The sequence below is a fragment of the Engystomops pustulosus genome, chromosome 1 (genome assembly GCF_040894005.1).
Source record: "Engystomops pustulosus chromosome 1, aEngPut4.maternal, whole genome shotgun sequence".
Taxonomy (NCBI): Eukaryota; Metazoa; Chordata; class Amphibia; order Anura; family Leptodactylidae; genus Engystomops; species Engystomops pustulosus.
This window is the reverse complement of record NC_092411.1, coordinates 4,259,477-4,286,700: the sequence shown is the minus strand read 5'-3', so window position 1 is coordinate 4,286,700 and position 27,224 is coordinate 4,259,477. Positions and strand designations below refer to the sequence as shown.

The 27,224-nt window shown below is 49.2% G+C and overlaps 1 protein-coding gene across 1 annotated transcript; it reads right to left on the bottom strand.

Moving 5' to 3' along the window:
- Positions 1-757: 757 nt before the first annotated feature.
- Positions 758-15,427, bottom strand: STOML2 (stomatin like 2). Its single transcript, XM_072132786.1, has 10 exons — positions 15,271-15,427; positions 14,839-14,991; positions 13,289-13,388; positions 12,964-13,022; positions 11,491-11,592; positions 5,270-5,404; positions 3,279-3,423; positions 2,616-2,695; positions 1,072-1,200; positions 758-969 (listed from the first exon to the last, which is right to left on the bottom strand). The coding sequence occupies exons 1-10, from the start codon at positions 15,310-15,312 to the stop codon at positions 859-861; spliced, it is 1,056 nt and encodes a 351-aa protein (XP_071988887.1). The 5' UTR covers positions 15,313-15,427; the 3' UTR covers positions 758-858.
- Positions 15,428-27,224: the final 11,797 nt, after the last annotated feature.

Here is a 27,224-nt window from a genome sequence, read left to right as displayed (position 1 = left end):
AAATTTTGTGCAACGCAAAATAGCAAAAGAGTGGCATTTCGGACATTTGGCCGAAATTTTCCAGTACGGGGTTCACCAACAGAAATAGCCATTTTTATATATTAATGGATCTGGACATTTGGGAGGCGGGGCTACCCATCGTGTGTAGGATTTTTATTATTTATTTATTTTTCAGTATTGTTTAGCTTCACAGGCTGTTATACTGTCCAGGATCAATTTCCCTCTTAGGCTACATTCACACTGCCATAGCACGGTGGGCACGCGGCAGTGCCAGGGAGAGGAGGAGGGAGAAAGCGCCACTCACCCCCGCCCCTCTCCATAGGAATATACGGCGCCGTATTTCGGAGAAAGATAGGACACGTGCGGCTCCGTACCACTCCCGTTAGGCGCGGTGCGCCCATTGCCATCTAAGGGGGACGTATATCGACTGTATATACATCCCCCATAGGGCAAGATGAATGTAGCCTTACACTGTTTGATATTACAGCAGGAAGAAAGAAGGGGAAAGTGCAACAGCCTGTGATGCTGCAGCATGGAGGGGCACTGGTAACACCACCCAGAGCCCTTATGGAGTACCAGTGAATACACCCAATGCAGCTAGCACATAAAAATCTCTTTATCTTCCATAGATAAAGGAGAAACCAGAACTGTATATGTGCAGTAGATAATCTAACCCTACCTGCCCCTGGAATCTTTCTGCGTGTAACAGATTGTGAAATGTGTCGCATACAACTACGAATAAATACGGGGACACAGGTTTCTTTGAAATCATATATTATGTGACAAATCATACGTAAAATACAAAATCTCCTAATATTGAGCAGCGACCTCTGGTGCAGCGGGTCTATAGCGCCCCCGTCAGGACATCTGCTTCATCTCCTCCGTCTCTGTGAATTTGCCAGCGGCTGGCGCTTTTGCTGAGGGGCTGTTTTGCATGTTTTTGGTCACTGTGCTGTAAATTCCCATAGCCTGTACACAGGAAGGACAGAAATGTTACCCTATGATCATGTCTCCAGTCATCAGTGCATGCTGGGAGTTGTAGTTCTAGACGTGCTATGGCAGTATACAGACCTGGGTCACCATGCTGCTGATGTCTCCCGTGTTTGAGGGCAGGAGTATGGTGTTAGATTCTTTCGCCAGTTTGGAGAAGGCGTTAACGTACTGTTCCGCTATAGAGAGCGATGCCGCAGCATTGCCGTGCTAAGGGGACACAAAAATAAAAATCAAATACCATACTGATAAACCACCGACATTACTCAGGTCTCAGGCCGTGGTAAACTTCTTATATTTGTTGTCCATGGTCTCCTTCCTTCTAATATCAACTTTTATAATTAGTCTAATGAGTCAGAAGGGGGCAATACCAGCGCCTCTGTGCTGTAGCTTCATAGGCTGTTACAATGAGCAGCTCAGGCCTCCACTCACCCCGCACTTCCTGCTGTTGCTAGATTACATAGGCAGAGGGAGGAAGGAGAGAGCAGGGGAAGACATGATTTCCTCATTGTAACAGCCTGTCAAGTTGCAACAAGGAGGGGGATTTGGAAAAACCCACAAGAGCCCTTCAGGATCATTAGCATAATTATAAAAGTTGATATTAGAAGGAGGCCATGGATAACACATAAGAAGATACCACAGTCCCGGTGCCTGGATCTATGGGTAATGTTCCTGGTTTATCAGGATGGGTTGTTAGAATCTAATTATTGGAGCTTCTTCAGGATTCAATTGTGATTCATTTTACACACATGTAGCAAATTAAAGGGGATGTACATTGGTTGGTTCGTTGGGGAAACATGGCAGCAAACTAGCACCAGGTAATGTGAAGAATAACACTCTGGTTGTGGCCAGAGGATAAAAACAAACCAACATAATTTCATTATGGAACCACAGTGGTGAGAAGGGGACTCCATGCATCAATCCCCAGCTCTGCGAAGGATGCAGCAGGTCCATGACTCACAGAACAACCACGCCTGTCAGTTTCAGCTATTTTAGTGATCGCCTCGTGTACTAATAGGCCTCAGTACATAAGGCACGTCACTATGTCAGCCATAGAGAAGAGAAGAGCAGAAGAGCAGAGGACCCCCCCCCCCCCCCCCGATGCTATATCCTGCAAAAGGGTGGGGGGATGAGGGATGTAAGGAAGCAGAGTATGGCGGCCGTATGCTATCCGTACAAGCATATGGCATTGTGCGCAGTACGGTACAGTCAGCGCACGTATGTTACCATCAACCACAAAAAAAAAAAGCATGTTCTATCTTTTGCCATAAATACAGTGTATCTGCACGTCTCCCTATGGAGAGGGGACAGGTGAGGAGAGCTGACTCCTCCCCTTCTCCAGCCGGCTGTATGCTATACCAGCATAGCGGCCCGGGCATAGCATATGTTTGTCTGCATGAGGTCCCTGCACAAGGACACGACTGTATGCGCTGAGATCTATAGATGGACAGGACTCCTTGCATCACCGTGATATGCGATGCATGGAATCCCTGTCTGCTGGACAATCACCAGCAGGGATTCATTGCATCACATATCACTGCACATTCATGTGCAAAAGGTTTTTCTGCATTTAAGATCTGAAAAATGACTGCGCTGGACTCCGAGGTCAGGTGTAGACCAGTTACCTGCTGAGTGAGGGCGTCCGCCACCAGACGTATCGCCTCGCCCCGGGCCTTGGCTTTGGCTAGAATTGCATTTGCTTCACCTAAAATTATATAGAAACAAAAAGGGAAAACACTGACATCTCATTTCCTTTCCAGTCTACAAATATCACCCACATATAAGTGGTTTAACAAGCAGCAAGTAATAAAAGGGAACCTGTCAGCAGGCTTTATCACGCTAGATTTCCCTCTTTTATGTGATATCTTACCCGTTTACCTATAAAAGAAATCTACAAAGTCATGTGACAATAAGCAGAGACGAGTCAGATTTTACCTGAGATGAGTCAAGTTCAGATTCTGCAGAGGGAGAATCTCCTCTTCTGTTCTATAGCCCTTAGATTTTTTTTTTTTGAGGAGCTGCTAGATCAGTGGGGTAAAACCTGGCGACAGGCGACCCAGTTAAACAGTAGAAGGGGATTTCCACCACAGGGACCCCCAATGATCAAGGGTCTCCAGACTGCCGCACATGACAGCAGGGATCAGGTCCTTACATGTCCCATACGGACTATGACTCCTTCAGTAGTGCAGCCTCAGGCTCCAACCAATAAGATCTCAGTATATTAAGGTTGATGTGTCTGCTCCTAGTGATATCAATGTGTTATAGAGAACTTACCCCCAGTAACTTACCTGCAGCCTGGTTGATCTGTTCCGCTCGCTCTGCCTCAGACGCCAAAATCTGGGCTTGTTTTTCTCCCTCGGCCACATTGATCGCAGATTCCCTGGTCCCTTCCGATTCCAACACCATCGCCCTCTTCCTGCGCTCGGCCTCAACCTGAGGAAACATCCAGACAGCGATCACGCACCACACGCGGACAGGTCCCATCTTTACACTCTTACTGTGGAGCTGTAGTCTTTCTTATACAGAACTTCAAATACCCTGCAGAGGGAGTATAAAAACATAGCTGCCTCCTGTCTCCACTAGAGGGAGCTCAAACAGAACCAGTCACCAGGGTTTTCCCCTCGGGAGGTGGATGAAATGTCCTTTCTAGAATTCTCTCTGTTATGTGAAATCTCATCCATTTACCTCCAGAAAAATCTCCACCAAAGTCCGGCAAATGTGACTCTTCTCACCTCATTTTCTCATGAGATGAGTCAAGTTTAGTGGTTGCAGCGGTAATGTCACTTCAGAAGCTCTTATCTTCTGTTCCATAGCACCTAGAAACATGCTGCTGGTGTCATACTAAAGACAAGAACCATTCAAATCTTACTACATAGTTTATACAGTTAAAAAAAAAAGAGACAAATGTCCATCAAGGGATTGGATGACAAAGGGATTTATTAGGATGATGGTTATTTAATCTACAGAACTGAACATAAAGGCAGTTAAAAAAATAAGTGGGAACTGGATCTGTATCCGTAGCTCCCATTTCCCACTATGTCTTTAGCTCCCTGTATCTCCAGTTCTGTAGCTCACAGAACCATAAGCCTGATGTGATCTTAAAGATGAGATCCTTTATCTTTTACAGCAGCAGCATGTTTGTAGGTGCTATAGAAGATAGGGGCTTTTTTTTTTTTAAATACATTTTTTATTACAGTTTAACATTTTTATACAACACAGGGAGACAAATTATTTCGGAAAACTATATAAATATGGGGCTTCTGAAGCGACATCCCTCTGCAGCCTCCAAACTTTACTCATCTCATTTAAAAATAAAGGTGAGAAGAGTCACATTTGCCCGACAGTGTCAGTTTCTCTTTAGAGCAGGACCCGGTGCTCAACGCAGACACTGAAGCAGCAGGAAAATGCGATTTAACCAAACATGAGAAGTGACAGAGGTTCCAGGAGTTTTATACAGGTATTTTTCTGCCACGGTTTATCGGGCGCCACGGTTTATCGGGCGCCACGGTTTATTGGGCGCCACGGTTTATCGGGCGCCACGGTTTATCGGGCGCCACGGTTTATCGGGCGCCACGGCCAGACAGCCCCGCACAGGAATTACAGAAACAGATGCGGCTCCATCACCCAGGACAATTCCTGTATTGCAAAGATAAACCTGCCTGGTATCTATGGATAACTCTGATTTTATGGGGATCTGAGGGAAACTATTTTTAGCTAAAAAAAAATTTTCAGATAGTTACTAGGGCTCTAGAGGAACCTGCCACTAGCTGTATTTGAGAAAAATGTGGTGACGGGTTCCCTTTAAGTAAATATAAATGTGTCAGGGGTCCAGATAAACAGGACAGCACATTGCTAGAACCTGCGATCGCTTTATGACTGGTGGGGGTCCGAATCCTGAGAATGAAAGGGTAAGGCAGTGGGTTGGGTCTGCGGCTGTACTAACAGGTGGCTGGAGGGGCAGCAGCGCAAAAATAGCGAGACGGCCACAGCATCTATATCCTAAGGAAGGGGGGGGGGGACCTGGGGCACAAGAATGGAACGCAATCCAAGCGGAATGAGGCGCGGCTTGGACCGATCCAACTGAACGGCATGTGTTCCATAAGCAGCTGCACATCTTTTGCTTTGTTTACATACAAAACATCTGGTGCTCGTTACCGAAACTTATATTACGATCTGGCCACGCCCCTCCCTGTTCCGATGAGATTGCGTCTAGAAACGGATGTAACATGTGAGCGCAGCCGGACACAAACCCCTTACAGAACGAGCAGTAACAACCTACCTGCATCTGCATGGCTTCCCGGACTTTGGGCGGCACGTGGATGTCCTTAATTTCGTACCGCAGACACTTGATCCCCCAGTAGTCGGAGGCCTGGTTTATAGCGTCCACAATACTGGAGTTTAGCGATTCCCTCTCCTGAGGAGCACAGAAAACACACGTGAGGTTATAGGGCTGATGTCAGGTGCGTCACACAAGAGAGAAAATAAAGGACTGGAAAGATTTTTGGCCAAAAGAAAACAAAAATATAAACATTTTGATCCCAGGTCTTCAATATCCGCTCAGGTGTCTAGTGATTGGGGTGGAGAACAGGACTAAGACTATATGGCTGCGGATGGACATCTGCCTGATGGATGAGAACAAGACTGACCAGATATTTTTAGCAGATTATCTGTCGGCATAACATGCTGATAACAGAGAGAAACAGCTGCTGGGCGCACAGCGAGTATAACCTTATAGCTGCCATCATGTCCTTATTCAGAGGTTTTGCTAGAAGTGTAGGAGTTGCAGAATTCGGAATTACTTTATGGTTAGGAAGGGTTTGACATCTGCTATCCTCACCAATCCTATAGCTACATCACTACCAGTGCAGCATGCCCCAATGCCCCATACAGCTGGTACCAGTGGTCAGGGCACCGCCATGCTGGGCAATCCTATAGCTACATCACTACCAGTGCAGCATGCCCCAATACCCCATACAGCTGGCACCAGTGGTCAGGGCACCGCCATGCTGGGCAATCCTATAGCTACATCACCACCAGTGCAGCATGCCCCAATGCCCCATACAGCTGGTACCAGTGGTCAGGGCACCGCCATGCTGGGCAATCCTATAGCTACATCACTACCAGTGCAGCATGCCCCAATACCCCATACAGCTGGCACCAGTGGTCAGGGCACCGCCATGCTGGGCAATCCTATAGCTACATCACCACCAGTGCAGCATGCCCCAATGCCCCATACAGCTGGCACCAGTGGTCAGGGCACCGCCAGGCTGGGCAATCCTATAGCTACATCACTACCAGTGCAGCATGCCCCAATGCCCCATACAGCTGGCACCAGTGGTCAGGGCACCGCCATGCTGGGCAATCCTATAGCTTCATCACTACCAGTGCAGCATGCCCCAATGCCCCATACAGCTGGCACCAGTGGTCAGGGCACCGCCAGGCTGGGCAATCCTATAGCTACATCACTACCAGTGCAGCATGCCCCAATCCCCCATACAGCTGGTACCAGTGGTCAGGGCACCGCCATGCTGGGCAATCCTATAGCTACATCACTACCAGTGCAGCATGCCCCATACAGCTGGTACCAGTGGTCAGGGCACTGCCATGCTGGGCAATCCTATAGCTACATCACTACCAGTGCAGCATGCCCCAATGCCCCATACAGCTGGTACCAGTGGTCAGGGCACCGCCATGCTGGGCAATCCTATAGCTACATCACTACCAGTGCAGCATGCCCCATACAGCTGGCACTAGTGGTCAGGGCACTGCCATGCTGGGCAATCCTATAGCTACATCACTACCAGTGCAGCATGCCCCAATACCCCATACAGCTGGCACCAGTGGTCAGGGCACCGCCGTGCTGGGCAATCCTATAGCTACATCACTACCAGTGCAGCATGCCCCAATACCCCATACAGCTGGCACCAGTGGTCAGGGCACCGCCAGGCTGGGCAATCCTATAGCTACATCACTACCAGTGCAGCATGCCCCAATGCCCCATACAGCTGGCACCAGTGGTCAGGGCACCGCCATGCTGGGCAATCCTATAGCTACATCACCACCAGTGCAGCATGCCCCAATACCCCATACAGCTGGCACCAGTGGTCAGGGCACCGCCATGCTGGGCAATCCTATAGCTACATCACTACCAGTGCAGCATGCCCCAATGCCCCATACAGCTGGTACCAGTGGTCAGGGCACCGCCATGCTGGGCAATCCTATAGCTACATCACTACCAGTGCAGCATGCCCCAATGCCCCATACAGCTGGCACCAGTGGTCAGGGCACCGCCATGCTGGGCAATCCTATAGCTACATCACCACCAGTGCAGCATGCCCCAATACCCCATACAGCTGCCACCAGTGGTCAGGGCACCGCCAGGCTTGGCAATCCTATAGCTACATCACTACCAGTGCAGCATGCCCCAATACCCCATACAGCTGGCACCAGTGGTCAGGGCACTGCTATGCTGGGCAATCCTATAGCTACATCACCACCAGTGCAGCATGCCCCAATACCCCATACAGCTGGCACCAGTGGTCAGGGCACCGCCATGCTGGGCAATCCTATAGCTACATCACCACCAGTGCAGCATGCCCCAATACCCCATACAGCTGGTACCAGTGGTCAGGGCACCGCCATGCTGGGCAATGCTATAGCTACATCACCACCAGTGCAGCATGCCCCAATGCCCCATACAGCTGGCACCAGTGGTCAGGGCACCGCCATGCTGGGCAATCCTATAGCTACATCACCACCAGTGCAGCATGCCCCAATGCCGCATACAGCTGGCACCAGTGGTCAGGGCACCGCCATGCTGGGCAATCCTATAGCTACATCACTACCAGTGCAGCAAGACCCAATGCCCCATACAGCTGGCACCAGTGGTCAGGGCACCGCCATGCTGGGCAATCCTATAGCTACATCACCACCAGTGCAGCATGCCCCAATGCCCCATACAGCTGGCACCAGTGGTCAGGGCACCGCCATGCTGGGCAATCCTATAGCTACATCACTAACAGTGCAGCAAGACCCAATGCCCCATACAGCTGGCACCAGTGGTCAGGGTACCGCCAGGCTGGGCAATCCTATAGCTACATCACTACCAGTGCAGCATGCCCCAATACCCCATACAGCTGGCACCAGTGGTCAGGGCACCGCCGTGCTGGGCAATCCTATAGCTACATCACCACCAGTGCAGCATGCCCCAATGCCCCATACAGCTGGCACCAGTGGTCAGGGCACCGCCATGCTGGGCAATCCTATAGCTACATCACCACCAGTGCAGCATGCCCCAATGCCCCATACAGCTGGCACCAGTGGTCAGGGCACCGCCATGCTGGGCAATCCTATAGCTACATCACTACCAGTGCAGCATGCCCCAATGCCCCATACAGCTGGCACCAGTGGTCAGGGCACTGCCATGCTGGGCAATCCTATAGCTACATCACCACCAGTGCAGCATGCCCCAATACCCCATACAGCCGGTACCAGTGGTCAGGGCACTGCCATGCTGGGCAATCCTATAGCTACATCACTACCAGTGCAGCATGCCCCAATGCCCCATACAGCTGGCACTAGTGGTCAGGGCACCGCCATGCTGGGCAATCATATAGCTACATCACTACCAGTGCAGCATGCCCCAATGCCCCATACAGCTGGCACCAGTGGTCAGGGCACCGCCATGCTGGGCAATCCTATAGCTACATCACTACCAGTGTAGCATGTCCCAATGCCCCATACAGCTGGCACTAGTGGTCAGGGCACCGCCGTGCTGGGCAATCCTATAGCTATATCACTATCAGTGCAGCATGCCCCAATACCCCATACAGCTGGCACCAGTGGTCAGGGCACCGCCATGCTGGGCAATCCTATAGCTACATCACCAGCAGTGCAGCATGCCCCAATGCCCCATACAGCTGGCACCAGTGGTCAGGGCACCGCCATGCTGGGCAATCCTATAGCTACATCACCACCAGTGCAGCATGCCCCAATGCCCCATACAGCTGGCACCAGTGGTCAGGGCACCGCCATGCTGGGCAATCCTATAGCTACATCACTATCGGTGCAGCATGCCCCAATGCCCCATACAGCTGGCACTAGTGGTCAGGGCACCGCCGTGCTGGGCAATCCTATAGCTACATCACTACCAGTGCAGCATGCCCCAATACCCCATACAGCTGGCACCAGTGGTCAGGGCACCGCCAGGCTGGGCAATCCTATAGCTACATCACTACCACTGCAGCATGCCCCAATGCCCCATACAGCTGGCACTAGTGGTCAGGGCACCGCCATGCTGGGCAATCATATAGCTACATCACTACCAGTGTAGCATGCCCCAATACCCCATACAGCTGGTACCAGTGGTCAGGGCACCACCATGCTTGGCAATCCTATAGCTACATCACTACCAGTGCAGCATGTCCCAATGCCCCATACAGCTGGCACTAGTGGTCAGGGCACCGCCGTGCTGGGCAATCCTATAGCTACATCACCACCAGTGCAGCATGCCCCAATGCCCCATACAGCTGGCACCAGTGGTCAGGGCACCGCCATGCTGGGCAATCCTATAGCTACATCACCACCAGTGCAGCATGCCCCAATGCCCCATACAGCTGGCACCAGTGGTCAGGGCACCGCCATGCTGGGCAATCCTATAGCTACATCACTATCGGTGCAGCATGCCCCAATGCCCCATACAGCTGGCACTAGTGGTCAGGGCACCGCCGTGCTGGGCAATCCTATAGCTACATCACTACCAGTGCAGCATGCCCCAATACCCCATACAGCTGGCACCAGTGGTCAGGGCACCGCCATGCTGGGCAATCCTATAGCTACATCACCACCAGTGCAGCATGCCCCAATGCCCCATACAGCTGGCACCAGTGGTCAGGGCACCGCCATGCTGGGCAATCCTATAGCTACATCACCACCAGTGCAGCATGCCCCAATGCCCCATACAGCTGGCACCAGTGGTCAGGGCACCGCCATGCTGGGCAATCCTATAGCTACATCACCACCAGTGCAGCATGCCCCAATGCCCCATACAGCTGGCACTAGTGGTCAGGGCACCGCCGTGCTGGGCAATCCTATAGCTACATCACTACCAGTGCAGCATGCCCCAATACCCCATACAGCTGGCACCAGTGGTCAGGGCACCGCCAGGCTGGGCAATCCTATAGCTACATCACCACCAGTGCAGCATGCCCCAATGCCCCATACAGCTGGCACCAGTGGTCAGGGCACCTCCATGCTGGGCAATCCTATAGCTACATCACTACCAGTGCAGCATGCCCCAATACCCCATAAAGCTGGCACCAGTGGTCAGGGCACCGCCAGGCTGGGCAATCCTATAACTACATCACTACCAGTGCAGCATGCCCCAATGCCGCATACAGCTGGCACCAGTGGTCAGGGCACCGCCATGCTGGGCAATCCTATAGCTACATCACCACCAGTGCAGCATGCCCCAATGCCCCATAAAGCTGGCACCAGTGGTCAGGGCACCGCCAGGCTGGGCAATCCTATAGCTACATCACCACCAGTGCAGCATGCCCCAATGCCCCATACAGCTGGCACCAGTGGTCAGGGCACCGCCAGGCTGGGCAATCCTATAGCTACATCACCACCAGTGCAGCATGCCCCAATGCCCCATACAGCTGGCACCAGTGGTCAGGGCACCGCCATGCTGGGCAATCCTATAGCTACATCACCACCAGTGCAGCATGCCCCAATGCCCCATAAAGCTGGCACCAGTGGTCAGGGCACCGCCAGGCTGGGCAATCCTATAGCTACATCACTACCAGTGCAGCATGCCCCAATGCCCCATACAGCTGGCACCAGTGGTCAGGGCACTGCCATGCTGGGCAATCCTATAGCTACATCACTACCAGTGCAGCATGTCCCAATGCCCCATACAGCTGGCACTAGTGGTCAGGGCACTGCCATGCTGGGCAATCCTATAACTACATCACCACCAGTGCAGCATGCCCCAATACCCCATACAGCTGGCACTAGTGGTCAGGGCACCGCCATGCTGGGCAATCCTATAGCTACATTACTACCAGTGCAGCATGCCCCAATGTCCCATACAGCTGGCACCAGTGGTCAGGGCACCGCCATGCTGGGCAATCCTATAGCTACATCACTACCAGTGCAGCATGCCCCAATGCCCCATACAGCTGGCACCAGTGGTCAGAGCACTGCCATGCTGGGCAATCCTATAGCTACATCACCACCAGTGCAGCATGCCCCAATGCCCCATACAGCTGGCACCAGTGGTCAGGGCACCGCCATGCTGGGCAATCCTATAGCTACATCACTACCAGTGCAGCATGCCCCAATGCCCCGTACAGCTTGCACCAGTGGTCAGGGCACCGCTGCAGAATAAATGTGATTTTAAAGGTCTCTATTTCTAATGGCGCCGACATATACCACAGCCTCACACACACAGTGGGAACACTAATCCTGACAGATACAAGTAACAAAACATAGACTTACCCTGAAGACTTTGTCTAAGGTCAGTTTCCCGAGTTCGGAGCGCATTGTGGTCTGCGCCAGCTGCGTGACTGCGTATTCCGGATCTTCCACGCCGTAACTGGCCTGAACACAAGGGCGGTGAGTTAATAAATGAACGGGTGCATGAGGTATCGCTGATTTATATTATATAATAGAGCTGGGACTACACCCTTCACAATGTGCTAACAGTAAGTCTTTATTTCTGTAGCGCCATCATATTCCGCAGCGCTGTACATAACATGGGGGACATATTACTCTGTATTATCTTATTTTGTTGTTTATAACATAATCATGGAACTATAGGAGCAAAGGCCTTGACCACAAGAGCTTACAGTCTGAGATCTATTTGACATCTTCACATGGTTTCGCTCACACATCTGATGGTTTGTTACAATGTATTTGCACGGTGGTCTGACACGACTGCAGCACAATTCTCTCTCCGGAGTTTGGGACGTACAACTCACATGATTGTCTATTCTGGATACAAATGTAACAAGCCATCGGGAAGGTTAGATGCACTTTATGGCTCAGGATATAACAATGATCCTACTCATTGACAGCAAACAGAGATCTTGAAAACAATGAGAAAGTGAAATGAGGTCTGTAAGAAATTTGCTTCCAGTCAGACCAAGTGCACACAACGGTAAGGGGGGGGGGGGGTGATACAGACGCACAATTTGCTGCTTTATCACGGCCCCCATAGAGGTCTATACCGGGGGCGCACAGTGTGACCGGCGGGCGGCGGGGGCGCACAGTGTGACCGGCGGGCGGCGGGGGCGCACAGTGTGACCGGCGGGCGGCGGGGGCGCACAGTGTGACCGGCGGGCGGCGGGGGCGCACAGTGTGACCGGCGGGGGCGCACAGTGTGACCGGCGGGGGCGCACAGTGTGACCGGCGGGCGGCGGGGGCGCACAGTGTGACCGGCGGGCGGCGGGGGCGCACAGTGTGACCGGCGGGCGCGCACAGTGTGACCGGCGGGGGCGCACAGTGTGACCGGCGGGCGGCGGGGGCGCACAGTGTGACCGGCGGGCGGCGGGGGCGCACAGTGTGACCGGCGGGCGGCGCACAGTGTGACCGGCGGGGGCGCACAGTGTGACCGGCGGGGGCGCACAGTGTGACCGGCGGGCGGCGGGGGCGCACAGTGTGACCGGCGGGCGGCGGGGGCGCACAGTGTGACCGGCGGGCGGCGGGGGCGCACAGTGTGACCGGCGGGCGGCGGGGGCGCACAGTGTGACCGGCGGGCGGCGGGGGCGCACAGTGTGACCGGCGGGCGGCGGGGGCGCACAGTGTGACCGGCGGGCGGCGGGGGCGCACAGTGTGACCGGCGGGCGGCGGGGGCGCACAGTGTGACCGGCGGGCGGCGGGGGCGCACAGTGTGACCAGCGGGCTCACACGCATTCATGTGCATGAGCCCCAAGACTAAATAATAATATGTGCAGGGAGGAGAGGACTTACCTTGTAGGGGTCCATGACTCGCAGGTAGAGCACTCCATCTATCTGTAAGGTAACATTGTCTGTGGACAGAGGAGAGACACAACCAATCACCAGTCTGATATCATTAGAGACCAGTGAATACTGCAGGTCCGGTTCTGGTGCCAATAACAGCTGTAACCAGAGATTTATCCCTATGGTCAGGGTGTACAACTGCTACTATGAACAAAAGACTATTTGATAGGATTTTCCGGAAACCCAACGCCCGGAAGAAAAAAAAAAAGCTCTAAAACCCAGAGACATGTGACACAAGGTAAGTACATGCCAACAATGTGCCCTGGCCACTCACCCAGGGTGACAGCCGACTGCTCAGGAACGTTGATTACAATTTCCTTCAGACTCTGCACATAGCGGATACGATCCAGGAACGGAATGAGAATGTTCAGGCCCTGAAACAGAGAACAGATAATATAAGACATTTCTCAGGAATCAGATGTGATCGGAGCTTACAGGATACAGGGAAGGAAGGCTTAAAGGGCACCTGTCATCAGGTCTGTGCCACTAGTCCTGTCACCTCTACCTGTTGGAGCAGCTCAGAAGGATCCCATCCCAGCCTTTATCTAGTCAATTCATACATTAATCATTATAAAATCATCTATTCTTTATCATGTCAATGAGGATGGTCACATGGTCAGAAGCAGTGATGTCACCCCTGTTCCTGTACCAGGAAGCACATCATTATACAGCCTCACTCCATTACACAGGCTGTCAGTCAAGCACTGGGGGTGTGGCTGTGCCTCCCACTCATGAATAGAGTGGACAGCTTGAATATGCTAATGACTCATTGGACATTTCACAGGTCATTTGCATACAGCTTTAGGACCTCATTGCTTAGGTTTACAGCCATGTAGAGGGACAATGAAGGGATAGAGGCAATGCTCTCTAATGGCAGTTTATGAAAATATATTTAGTTTAGGCGGGTTATTTTGCCTGACGGATTCTCTTTAAAGGGCTGCACCATTCCCCTGCTGCAGAGACTCTTATTCATGCCAAGGAATGGACCACTCACAACACAGAGGAAATCTACAATGATAATCCATCCTGATAAACCAGGGACATTACTCCTAGATCCAGTCCCCAGGACTGTGGTATCTTCTTATATCTGTTATCCATGCCCTCCTTCCTTCTAAAACCAACTTTTTAATTATGTTAATGACCCAAAGCCTTCCCATGCTGTAGCTTCACAGGCTGCTACACAGTCACCCCCACTGCTCTCTCAGCACTTCCCCCTTAGTCTGCTGTAATCTCACACAATGGAAGGGGGAAATGCTCCTGCACAGTTTAACAGCCTGTGAAGTTGCAGCATGGAGGGGCTCTAGTAACATTGCAGGAGTATGTCTCCCCCTCTCCTGTTGCTCCCTAGGCACTTCACCCATCGCTTTGGAAGCTGTAATCTCACACAATGGAAAAGGGGAACTGCTCTGGGAGGGCGTTACCACTGTGCAGGAGCATCTCCCCCTCTCGCTAAGCATTACTTTCTGTACAGTGTAACAGCCTGTTAAGCTACAGCACAGAGGTGCTCTGGTAGCACCTCCAGGAGCCCTTTTGGCTACTAATCATAAAAGTTGATTTTAGAAGAAGGCCATGGATAACCTGGGCAATGGAGGATGTGCCCCTTCTGCTGCTTTCAATCTGAGGTTTCAGGACCTTTGAAGGTCCTTCCCATGTCCTGGAATGTCTCTTGTGTACATGTTTTATTGAGCAGAAACAGATGTACAATAATTTCAGGGGTAAAATATGGGGGATAGAATGGGAGGCTATAGGCCGCAGGCTACTGCCTCGATTATACTCCACTATTGTGTATGTGCAGGTCACAGCCCTGTTATCAGAGTCACCTACCGGCTCCAGGATGCGGTGGAAGCGGCCCATACGCTCCACCACCCAGGCCTCCTGCTGGGGGACAAACAAAACCACCGTGTTCATGGGGAGACCAGATGATAAACAACGCCGCGCCTCCGTATTCCAGGCTTTAGGTCCATGTATTTGGGAGCCCTGCGGAGAAGGAATAGAAATATACTAAAGAGATACATATATACTACACATATATAATATGAATGAGCAGAGCAGCAGTGTAAAGCACGGAGGGAAAGGTTCCAAGAGCTGGAAATGTATCGATACAGTATATGTATACAGGACACCGATCATATACAGCATGTATGTAGTAACGAGTCATGACTAATATATATATACACTGTGTATCTGTATTTAGAGGGCAGGTCACCGGTCACCATTGATCATTATATGATATGCCCCCCCATGTCCCCTCCTCACCCGCAGCAGGGCGCCCCCGGCCCGGCTCACTGCCCTCAGCATGTCTCCCGAGCTTCTCCTGCAACCAGTGTGCAATGATCCCTCCAGTGGCGCCGACACGTGACGTTACGGCCAGCCCCGGCTGTCAATTGAAACATGCAGCCGACGCACAGTGATGACGACATGGCTGGCGAGCGGACGCCATGATAGGAAGGTCGGAACAACAACCTATAAGCGGAGAACGTTCCCGGCCGGAGACGCCATATTGGAGGTGGCAAAGTGAGATTTATGTAACGTTCAGATTTTTAACCTTGATAGATTTTTTCTTTTTTTTTTTAACCCCTTCTCCCCCTACAACACCCATTAACCCTTACAGGACTTGGTTTTCATTCTGTTTTGATTTTCTTTGTATCAAACCTCCCCCCCCAAAAAGTAAACTTTTTTTCATCCACATGTGTAAGGTTTTATTCATCCGCTTACTAATTTTGTAGTGGTAGATTTTAATTTAAAATTCATTTAAAAATTTTACAATTAAATAAATAATCTTTTTTTTTTTTTTTTAAATCTAATAAATCTTACTTTTGGTTTATGTACTTTGGGTTTTTTTACAGTAATAATTTTTTAATGACAAAAAAAAAACATTGGAGAAACAGAATACGATCCGTGAGCTGTAAATAGCGCAGACGTTCTCTCTGGAAGGACAAGGATGAAAGTTCAGTGTCACTTATGGTCACACACAGGAGGTACCGTATATACTTGAGTATAAGCCGACCCGAGTATAAGCCGAGGCCCCTAATTTTACCACAAAATACTGGGAAAACCTATTCACTCGAGTATAAGCCGAGGGTGGGAAATGCATTGGTCACAGCCTCCCCAGTATATAGCCAGCCAGACGCTGCCCCAGTGTATATAGCCAGCCCCTGCCCCAGTGTATATAGCCAGCCAGCCCCTGCCCCAGTGTATATAGCCTTCCAGACTCTGCCCCAGTGTATATAGCCTGCCAGACCCTGCCCCAGTGTATATAGCCTGCCAGCCCCTGCCCCAGTGTATATAGCCTGCCAGCCCCTGCCCCAGTGTATATAGCCTGCCAGCCCCTGCCCCAGTGTATATAGCCTGCCAGCCCCTGCCCCAGTGTATATAGCCTGCCAGCCCCTGCCCCAGTGTATATAGCCTGCCAGACCCTGCCCCAGTGTATATAGCCAGCCAGCCCCTGCCCCAGTGTATATAGCCTGCCAGCCCCTGCCCCAGTGTATATAGCCAGCCAGCCCCTGCCCCAGTGTATATAGCCTGCCAGCCCCTGCCCCAGTGTATATAGCCAGCCAGCCCCTGCCCCAGTGTGTATAGCCTGCCAGACCCTGCCCCAGTGTATATAGCCTGTCAGCCCCTGCCCCAGTGTATATAGCCAGCCAGCCCCTGCCCCAGTGTATATAGCCTGCCAGCCCCTGCCCCAGTGTATATAGCCAGCCAGCCCCTGCCCCAGTGTATATAGCCTGCCAGCCCCTGCCCCAGTGTATATAGCCTGCCAGCCCCTGCCCCAGTGTATATAGCCTGCCAGCCCCTGCCCCAGTGTATATAGCCTGCCAGCCCCTGCCCCAGTGTATATAGCCTGCCAGACCCTGCCCCAGTGTATATAGCCTGTCAGCCCCTGCCCCAGTGTATATAGCCTGCCAGCCCCTGCCCCAGTGTATATAGCCTGCCGCCGCTGCCCCAGTGTATATAGCCTTCCAGACTCTGCCCCAGTGTATATAGCCTGCCAGACCCTGCCCCAGTGTATATAGCCTGCCAGACCCTGCCCCAGTGTATATAGCCTGCCAGACCCTGCCCCAGTGTATATAGCCTGCCGCCACTGCTGGACAGATCGCACAGAAGATATACAGGGGTCGCCGGAAAGGTGTGTTTAGATATATTTATTTTTTTGACTCGAGTATAAGCCGAGTTTGGGTTTTTCAGCACATTTTTTGTGCTGAAAAACTAGGCTTATACTCGAGTATATAAGGTAAGTGCTGTCAGGCTGGAACTCACTGGTTGTTCGGCTGTTGTCAGTTTTTCACATGCAATTTAAAACACATTTTTAAACGGGAACCTGACGCCACGGATCACGGGGCTGTTGTGGGAGTGCGGAGAAGTTTCAAGGGCTGAGCACTCTCCATACAGCCCGGCGGCACACTGTTCTCACTTCATAGGGAATTCACCATTGCAGTATATGGTAAGGAGCGATCAGACCCCCTAGGGTTAAAATAAAAAAAAAAATCAAATAAATAAAACTTAAAATCACCCCTTTTCCTTAACCCCTTAAAAGTCTCTAGTGATCGGGACATTTTAGCCAATTTTCTTAAGCGTCGGTTTAAGGGCCATAACTTTATAAATGGTTTTGGTCATTTCGATATATAATATGTATAGTCTCGGGCAAACAGGCTGACTATGACAACGTTTTCTTTGTAGTGTGGTTGGGTTTTTTTTTTAATATGCGAGCGTATTTGTTATGAATATTATTTAATTGTTTATTTTATATGTCCCCCCCATAAGACATATGGGGGTCATTTTCACAGGTTTTTTTTTACTTTTACAAGTTTTCCCCTGCAACTGGGGCTTTTATAAGAGCCTCAGTTACAGAGGAAAACAACCCCCTGTGAGGGCTGATGTTGATCAGACCCAGCGGCTCTGGTCCACCCCTTTAGAATCTATAGAGTCGGTGGCAGCGCCGGTTCCACTCCTCTATATATCGCGCTCACTCAGCGCGATGCTGTGAGGAGCGGAGAAGGGAGAAGCGGTAGTGAAAACCAGCCCTCACACAGCTCTTATGAATTTTAAGTTATGAAGTCATGAATTTTTGAAGGTGGGGAGCAAAAAATGGAAACACAAAAACAGGAAAGGGCCAAGTCGTTAAGGCATTAATGTAGCGCCAGTACCTTATGCAGCGCATGTAATCTTCCCTTTAATTATGTCATTCCGATTTCCCAGCTGCGAAGTGAACAAATATAAACAATTTATTTTTTTTTTAATTCAGATGATTTTTATTTAGATTTTTTAAAAAACATGAACAAAACAAGTGGTCATGCAACACAATTTGGACACTCTAATACGTTACATGTAAAAGTTGTACAAATATTACATGGTATATTGACATCTTTACTCAATTGAAATAAAGTTGTACACAAAGCAAAAAACATTTTGACCGTATCAGATCTGTGTTTTTAGAATAAATTGCAATGACCAAGAACATCCCCCCCCCCCCTTTCCCCCACCCCAGAGTCAGCTCCCAAGGACTGGGCTAATATGCCCCAAGGCACTCTTTTCCAATTATCCACTTAGGTGGCCAAAGACAGTTGATACTGCAAACTCGCTCTGAGTTGGAGCAATGATCGTGATGGCAGTCCTGGTACATCCATCCATTTCCCCCATATTTTCTCAAATTTAGCAATGGCGTTCCTTTTCAAATATACTCCATATTCAAGTCTAATAACATTGTTAACCCTATCCTTATATTCCCTTATCCCTGGAGGCCTTGCCTTAATCCAATGGGCAGCAATTAGCTTTCTCACCTGGTATAGAGCCCGCTGGATTCCAATGATGTTGGGGCTCGAGACATTATCCACATCTAGAATCCCTAACAAACACGTGAGGGGTGTTGCTGGAATGGCAACGGAATATACTCTACCCAACAGTTCCAGCACCCCCTTCCAAAGTTCCTCAAGTTCCCCACACTCCCACATCATGTGAAGAATGCCAGCCTCTTCCATCCCGCATCTGGGACAGGATGAGTCCCCATGGACCCCTATTTTAAAAAGTAATAGTGGCGACCTGTATGCTCTGTGTAGCATGAGTAGATGTGACATCCTGTAAGGCTCACTTGAAGACAGAGTTGGTACAACCTCCAGGCAATCAGACCACTGTTCATCTGGAATAGGTCCAATATCCCTTTCCCACTTAGCCCGACATTTCATTGGCACGTTATCAATCACTTTGTTCAATAATACTGTATTATAAAAGGAAATTAACCCTTTAGTAGTAGTGGACAACAAAGCCCTGTTCAGAGCCCCACAAGGACCTACTGTAATTGGGGTCAACCTATTCTGTGTGTCATATGCATGCCGCAGTTGTAAATACTGGAAAAACCAAGAGCGTGGAAGTTGATGAGCAGTACTAATCTCTTCAAATGTCTTACATACACCATCGGTACATAGATCCTCTATAGTAAGGATCCCCTTTTCCTCCCAGGGTGAAAAGCCTTCCAGACGAAATATCTCTGGAAGTGCCGGGTTCCTCCATATAGGGCTATAAGGGGTAAATTTAGCCGTTCCCAGAATTTCTTTCACCTTGTGCCACACTTTCCCCATAAGTATCAAAGTCGGTTTTCTACTAAGTATTCCTCCACCAAACTCAGCTTCCAGAGCATGTACAGGAGTAGGAAACCCCGTCCACTCTTTAATCAGACTGCCCGCTGTGTTAATCTCCTCTATCTTACCCCATCCTGCAAAGTGCTGGACTTGGGAGGCTAGGAGGGATTGGGAATCGCTAAGCCCCCTTCCGTTTTGCTTCTCTGAAGCGTGTCCAAACTGATACGTGCCTGTTGGCCTTTCCAGATCAGTTTACGAAACAACCCTTGTATTTTGTGGAAATAGGACAGTGTTACCCATACCGGAGAATTATGCAGGATATATAAAAACTGCGGCATCAGGACCATCTTAATCAAGTTCCCTCTTCCTGCTGGAGACAGAGGGAGTTTGCACCATGTCTCAACTCTAGTTAACGAACGGGAAAGTAGTTCGTTAGTAGGGAAGTAGTAGGCTCTAAATTATCTTTTATGTAATCCTTCGGTTGACTAGTTACCATTACTCCCAGATATTTGATTTTGGACGCCACCTGTAGGGGACCTAAGGTTTGGGGATCACCAGGGATAGGATCCAAAGGAAGTAAAACTGACTTATCCCAGTTCACATGGAATCCCGAGTGTTGACCAAAGATTCTAAGAATGTTCATGACCCCCGTTAGGGATCTATCAGTGTCACCCAGATATATTAGGAGATCATCCGCATAAAGCGAAACCCTTTCTTCCCTTACTCCTGCCTTAAATCCCTGTAGGTCCGGGGTAGACTGAAGTAGGGCCGCCAGTGGCTCTATTGCCAATGCAAATAGGAAGGGTGAGAGGGGGCAGCCCTGCCGCGTTCCCCTTTCCAATTGAAATGAATCTGAAACCAGCCCATTAACCTTTATCCTTGCTTTCGGTGTGGAATAAAGCAGCTTGACCCATTCTATAAAAGTTGCCCCAAAACCCAATTTCTGCAGTACGGCCCATAAGAATTCCCACTCAACACTGTCAAAGGCTTTGGCAGCGTCAAGTGAGAGAACCGCCCTGCCAGACCTTCCACCCCCCTCAGCCTGGATGTTTAAGTACAGTCGTCTGATATTAACTGATCTTAGTGTCAACCGACAACATGGAGATCGGTTGGGGCGATATGAGTCCAGATTACGTGGGTCCTTTCCTGATTTTGGCACCATAGCCACTATTGCCTCACACATGGACGGTGGGAGGACAGCATGTGACTTGGATTCCTCAAATACTTTCAGCAGCCTGGGCAATAAAGTATCCTTATGTTTTTTAAAAAATTCCCCCGGTAGGCCATCCAACCCCGGGGCCTTCTTGTTAGATAGGGATGCCAGTGCTATCTCCAGCTCTTCCAGTGGGGAGTCCATTTCCTCCACCTGTTCCCGAGTCAGTTTAGACATTTCTATGCTCTCTAAGTATCCCAGTACCTCAGTTTTAGTACACCTGAGCTGGGATTTATAAAACTCCTTATACAATGTATAAAAAGCCCCCAATATCTCCTTGTCCCCTGTGATCACGGATCCATTCAAAGCCTGTATCTCCTTAATCCGTGTCTGACCTTTCTGATCATTAATTATATTTGCTAACAGACGGCCTACCGCTTCTCCCTGGACAAAATACTTTTGTTTTAAGAAAAATCTTTTATCCTCCGCCACCTTTAAAGTATGCTCCTTTAGTCTATTTATCTGTTGTCTGTATATTCCCCTAATGTACATTTTCATGGCATCCCACACTAAACTATTTGTAGTGGAGTCCTCGTTTCTCAGAAAAAACGACTCTATTTCATAACGAAACAAATCCCCTTTATCCACTAACTGAATCCAGAAGGGATTTATTGTCCAGCTACCTACTTGTCTGGGCACTTCAGCTGGGATAGCCAATTTAACCAGTACTGGTGAATGATCCGACACACTGCGTGGCAAGTATTCTACGTCCGAGATATATCTATGCATTTGCGGTGAGATAATAGCTAGGTCTACTCTTGATAGTGTGTTGTGAGAACTGGAGAAACATGAATACTGTCGGGTATATATATGCGTCGACCTCCAGTAGTCATACCAGCCAATCTCATCTAAGACCCTGGCCAGGGCAGTGGGGGCATCCGTTCCCACCGGTGTAACCCTACCCATTCTATCCTTATAAGGTGAGAGGACCATATTGTAATCCCCCACCATTCGTACCGGCACCAGAGGTAACCCATTTACAATCGCCAATATTTTCTTAAGGACCTCACAAGTGAATGGAGGGGGGATATATAGTGCGATCAGTATTTGAGGGATCTTGAATATAGAACAGTGCAAACACACAAACCTTCCTTCCGCATCTATCACAGAAGAGAAACATTCAAACGGGATTGTGGAAGAGACTAATACACTAACCCCTCTTGCATGCGTTGAAAAAGTTGAATGATAACTATGGGATATCCACCTTTTCTGTAAATAGTGTATATTATCTTTCGTCAAATGCGTTTCACTTAGGCATAATATTGCTGGAGAATGCTGCTGTAATGTGGAAAAAACTGCCAAACGCTTAGTAGCGTCCCCCAACCCTCTCGTGTTCCATGAAATGACGTTAAACCGTCTAGCCATCACACCTTATTTCCCTCCAATGAAGGTAAGGGCCCTTATATGGCCCCCCTCGCTGACTACCGCAAGGAGCTGACTCTACCCTCCCCCCAATCCCAACCACTCCCCCCCGCCTTCCCAACTGAACCCCAACAAAAGACATTCTCTCAGGTATGGAAGACAAGGGCAATACATTTGCTTTCCTGTACCCTCCTGACATATTGAGACATAAGGATCAACATATCCATAGAGAACATGTATCATATACTACTACAACCAATGAAGCTATGGCGGAGCTCCTTCCCTCCTAAATGTAATTAACAATCATATTAGCTTTTAGTAACTTTAAGTCTGCATAACAGATTTGTCACCTCACTACTTCAACCTCAAATAAAACATTAGAAGAAACAAAACAAGATAACCGCTCACTGTTCCAGGCGGACCGTCTCCCGAAGTCGTCTTTCATTAGTGTCCAGCCATTTTGCTGCTTCCGATGCAATATCGAAAAAATGGGTAGTTTCAAATGCCACAACTCTCAATCTGGCTGGGTAGAGCATAGAATACGGGATCTGCAATTCTCTCAGCCGACGTTTTACCTCCACAAATTTCACCCGCCTCTTCTGGACTTCGGCAGAAAAGTCCGGGTAGAATGATATCTTACTTCCATTAATTGTTAGATCCGGATGATCACGTGCAGCTCTCAAAATTGTATCACTGTCTTTGTAGTGTAAAACCCGAAGTATGAATGATCTTGGCGCAGCCCCTGGTGGTAAGGGTCGGGATGGGACCCTGTGAGCCCTCTCAACCGCAAATAATGGGGATAGCACCTCTTGACCCATCTTCTCCTTTATTCAATTTTCTATGAAGGTCACCGGGTCTTTATCTTCTGTCTTTTCCGGAATGCCAATAATCCTCAAGTTATTCCGACGAAGCCGGTTCTCGAGATCATCAGATTTTGAAATGAGCAAAGAGACGTTGTGAGATAACCGTTTCAGTTCCTTGTGAATGGGAGGCATTTGGTCCTCAATATCACTAACTCTATCCTCCACCGCATGGACTCTCTCATTCGCCTTCCTAAGGTCTTGTCGGACTAAGTTAACATCCTCCTTCAGGCCTCCAATGTGATTATTCATGGTCAGCAGTGCTGAGCCGCAGTGAGCCACAGCCAAGAATACATCCTTAAGAGTAGGTTCTTCAGGAACCTGAAGAGAGGCCTCAAGCTCTGCTACCGGGCCCGGCGGTAATGGACCTTTAGAGCCCTTCTTCTGATGCTGGGACAATGGGGCCTCTACCATCTCCTCCATCTCAGTATCAGAGTGAGTCTCCTCTGGTATCACGGTTGTTCTGGCCGATTTAGCAGTAGAGGGCCCTGCATCCTCACGCGCAAATCTCTCCAATCTTGCGGCGACATCCTGGAACCGCACAGTAGGGGTACTTGGGCCACCCTCCTTCCCTTCCTTTTTACGCGCCCCTGAGCGTGACATTTCTGGGGGAGTAGAGATTCTGCCTTGTATACCCTCAGGCTGATGTGTCCAGGTATTATGCAATGTCGCCCTTTTATATGTCCTCACCAGGCGCCAATAAGTACTGTCTATGTGTCACTCCACTTAGCCCCCGGACCAGAGGTATGGGACCCACAGAGCGTACCTTATGTAGCGGCTTGTCCACTGTACCCAGAGTCAGCACAAGGGGTAGTGTGCTCTCACTATGCCTTATATCAGTAGGATCTCACCCGCAGTTATCAGATGCCGCCACGTGGTGTGAGAAGATGGCCGACCACAGCAGGAGCTATTCAGAGCAATCCGCCCGTCTGCACTCCTCTCCCCTTATGCCGCGGGATACTTATGCAGCGCTGTTCTCCGAAGGTCTCTAGCACACTGAGCCGTCTCTCTCCCCTCGGCACCTACTTCACTGCGCCCGTCTTCACTCCGACAAGATGGCGCCCACAGCGTACAGCGGGCCCGCTCCAAATGTAAATCTACAGTATCCGCAGACCGCCCGGACCCAGCAGCCAGACTTTTCCAGGTTCAGGTATTGTGTTCCTGCTATTTCTCCACAAGTTAGGAAGATTAGCGCTAATAATCAGGATATTTGATAGGATATCGGGAAGGAGCTCTGCAGCTTGCGTCTAACTACATGTTGGTCAGGACACGCCCCCCATAAACAATTTTTACCCTTCAACAAGAAAAGTGAAACTTATTCCACAGACCCTGGCAGCAATGCATCCTAATGTACCACAATTGCGTCAGAATGTTAGATACGTAGCGCATGCGCACTAGTGTTTGAGACAATAAATCACCATTTCCAATTCTTCAAGACTTGATTTCATTTCTTCTTTCAAATGAAAGCATTTCCGCCAGGGCAGGTGGGAGCAGGGGACAGATCAGGCTACGCGGCGCATGTGCACGCCTTCAGGAAAGCCAAAGTGTTGGAGAGGCGGGACAGCTCGACTCATATTCCCCTCTCCATGACTTTATAATGATCATTAGCATAAAGAAGATTACACATAAGAAAAGAAAAGCAATAATCCATGGAGATTATATTTTGCCAGTTTATTTTTAAGGGAACAAGAAGATAACATCAGGGTATATGCGGGCTGGTCACATTTGGCACAGATTTTTAACCCATTTTGTGCTGTGGAGGTTCATTTCTTAAATCTTTCTACAAGGAAACGATCAGTTTCTACACACAAAATATATGAAATATTCACGGCACTGACTTAAAAATAATAAAAATGTAGGGAAATTGTGACAACCTGGAGTCTAAATTATATATATAGGCAAATTTATACCACAAGGACCCAATCCCATCCCTGGGGGACTTTGAGATGTAGTCGATGGTAACCCGTCAGATTGCGGCCCTCATATCCTTCCATACACGTATCATTGAAAACACAACCAGTCATCAACATCTTTAGTGTGAGGTAACAAAAGTGAGACACGAGGCGGCCATTACACTGTACATAATAGATGATTACAGCACATCGGAGTCAAAATGGCCGCCGTCATCCCTCCTGTGTGATCTCAACATAAATCCCACCTATAACGATCAATTGAAATGTAATCCATCCCTCAAAATTTAGTCAGAGAAATCTCCAGGAATCTATATACTAGAAGTTTTTCCATAATATGACCTGTTAGAAGAAGATTTCTTTCAAAACAAAAAACATTTACTTCAGTCCTGTCACATTTTCTCAAGTTGTTTGATATTGGATTCAGTGGTTTTGTTAGTCGTACGGTATCTGTTTGAGGAGAAGCCGTGTCATAATCAATATGGCCGCCCAAGTTAGGAGACTGGAGAACAATAACCTTTTCCTAGTTACGGAGCCACATGGTTAATGGAAGCTCCAGGACCACCATAGCAACCAAGATGGCGGCTGTATAATTGCCACATACAGATATAGAATTTGAATAACCTAAAATTTTAATGCCTTATAGGCTATATTCACGTGCGGCCTCTGTGTAGTCTGTTCAAACAAGCACAGACCCAATTTCCCAAATTGTATGAGGAAAACATAAACTATTTCTAAAATCTACATGTGAATTTAAAATATATATATTGGGTGAAGACTTCCTTTTTTTTGGGGGGACAAGTCACCCGGAAGATAATTACACAAAAAAACTCCCCCAAAAATCAACAAACATCTAGAGAGTTTTTATAGTCTATTGAATGTATTATGGCAGATGATGCTACAGGGGCCTGCGAGGGTCATCCCCTTTATTTCCTATATTCAGTAACACATTAAAACATCCTCACTACATGTTAGAAGTTCAGATTTCAGGATTTTTTTCTCCAAGAACCTCCCAAAATTATCAAAAAAGACTCCTTAATCTGAAAATTCTCATAATTCTGGGAAGATCCAAGGGGATTCTTCTCAAGTGGGATGAAAAATAAATAGCCGGCCATGTTGCTTTTTAAAAAATGACTGCCATTGTGCAATTTGGAGGCCACATGAAGCAGCTCCCTACTATTTGACTACTTAGGGAACTTTCTATTTAAATTCACTGCTCCCAAGGCAGATGGTCTTCTATGCCCCCCTTTGGCAGACAGGACCAGCTCCGCGCCTTAGTTGACTTGTGGGCACTGAAACTTTAACATGGTAAGTATAAGACCCTTATAGGGTCGCGCTTACTCTACTTACGCCAATAAATTTCCTGTAGGATTCACAGATCACATGACTCCCAGGACTTCCTTAGACATCCTGTGTCCTGCTGGCTTCTGGTAGATGGAGGAGGCCGTGTTGACATTCCTCCAATGACTGCACGGCCCCCTCCATCCACCAGAATACGGGACATCACAGGAAGTCGGAAGTCCTCCTACCCAGAAGGCACATGACCTGCGGCTCCATGGTGGCAAAAGGAAAAAATTATCAGGGTAAAGTATAATATGGGTTAAAGGGAACCTGTCAGCACAATTTGGAACACGAAACCACCCGTGGGTCCTTATGGATCAGTAGTTTAGTGTTCCAAATTGTCAGGTATGATGTTTTTGTTAGGGAGCATAAGAGGTAAACACCCCCCCCCCCCCCCCACATTTATACATATTTCTCTCCTCATTTCGCTCAGTGCCTGCGCGTTGCGACAAGTGAAGCCAGGGTAGTGCTCCCCCCTTGACTTCGCAAGAGCTATGGGTATTATCCCGGCTTCACCAAGCATCAAGAGGAGGCACTGGCCACTCGATCTGCCACATCGGACTCACATCTAGGAGAGTAAACTTTTTTTAAATTGGGAAAACTCTCATACGGGTAAATTTGGGACCCTAAACCACAGGTCCATACGAACCTGTAGTTGGTTTATGGTACCAAATTGATGCGAAAGGTCCTCCATTAAGGTGGCCAGCACCTTTAAGTAACTTCCCCTATTAAACGGGGTCCCTGCCCAATCTAAAGCGCCACGCTCCCTTCATTGACTGCCAAAATTCCTTTAATCCAGAATTCCAAAGGTAAACATTTCCTCCTGCGCTTCCCGACAATCCTCATCCAGAAGATTCAAATACCGTCCTTTCCCAATATGAAAGGGGGCACTTACATTACTACATCCCTCCAGTAATTTGGAATGGTAAAAAAAAAATTTAAATAAACTGGA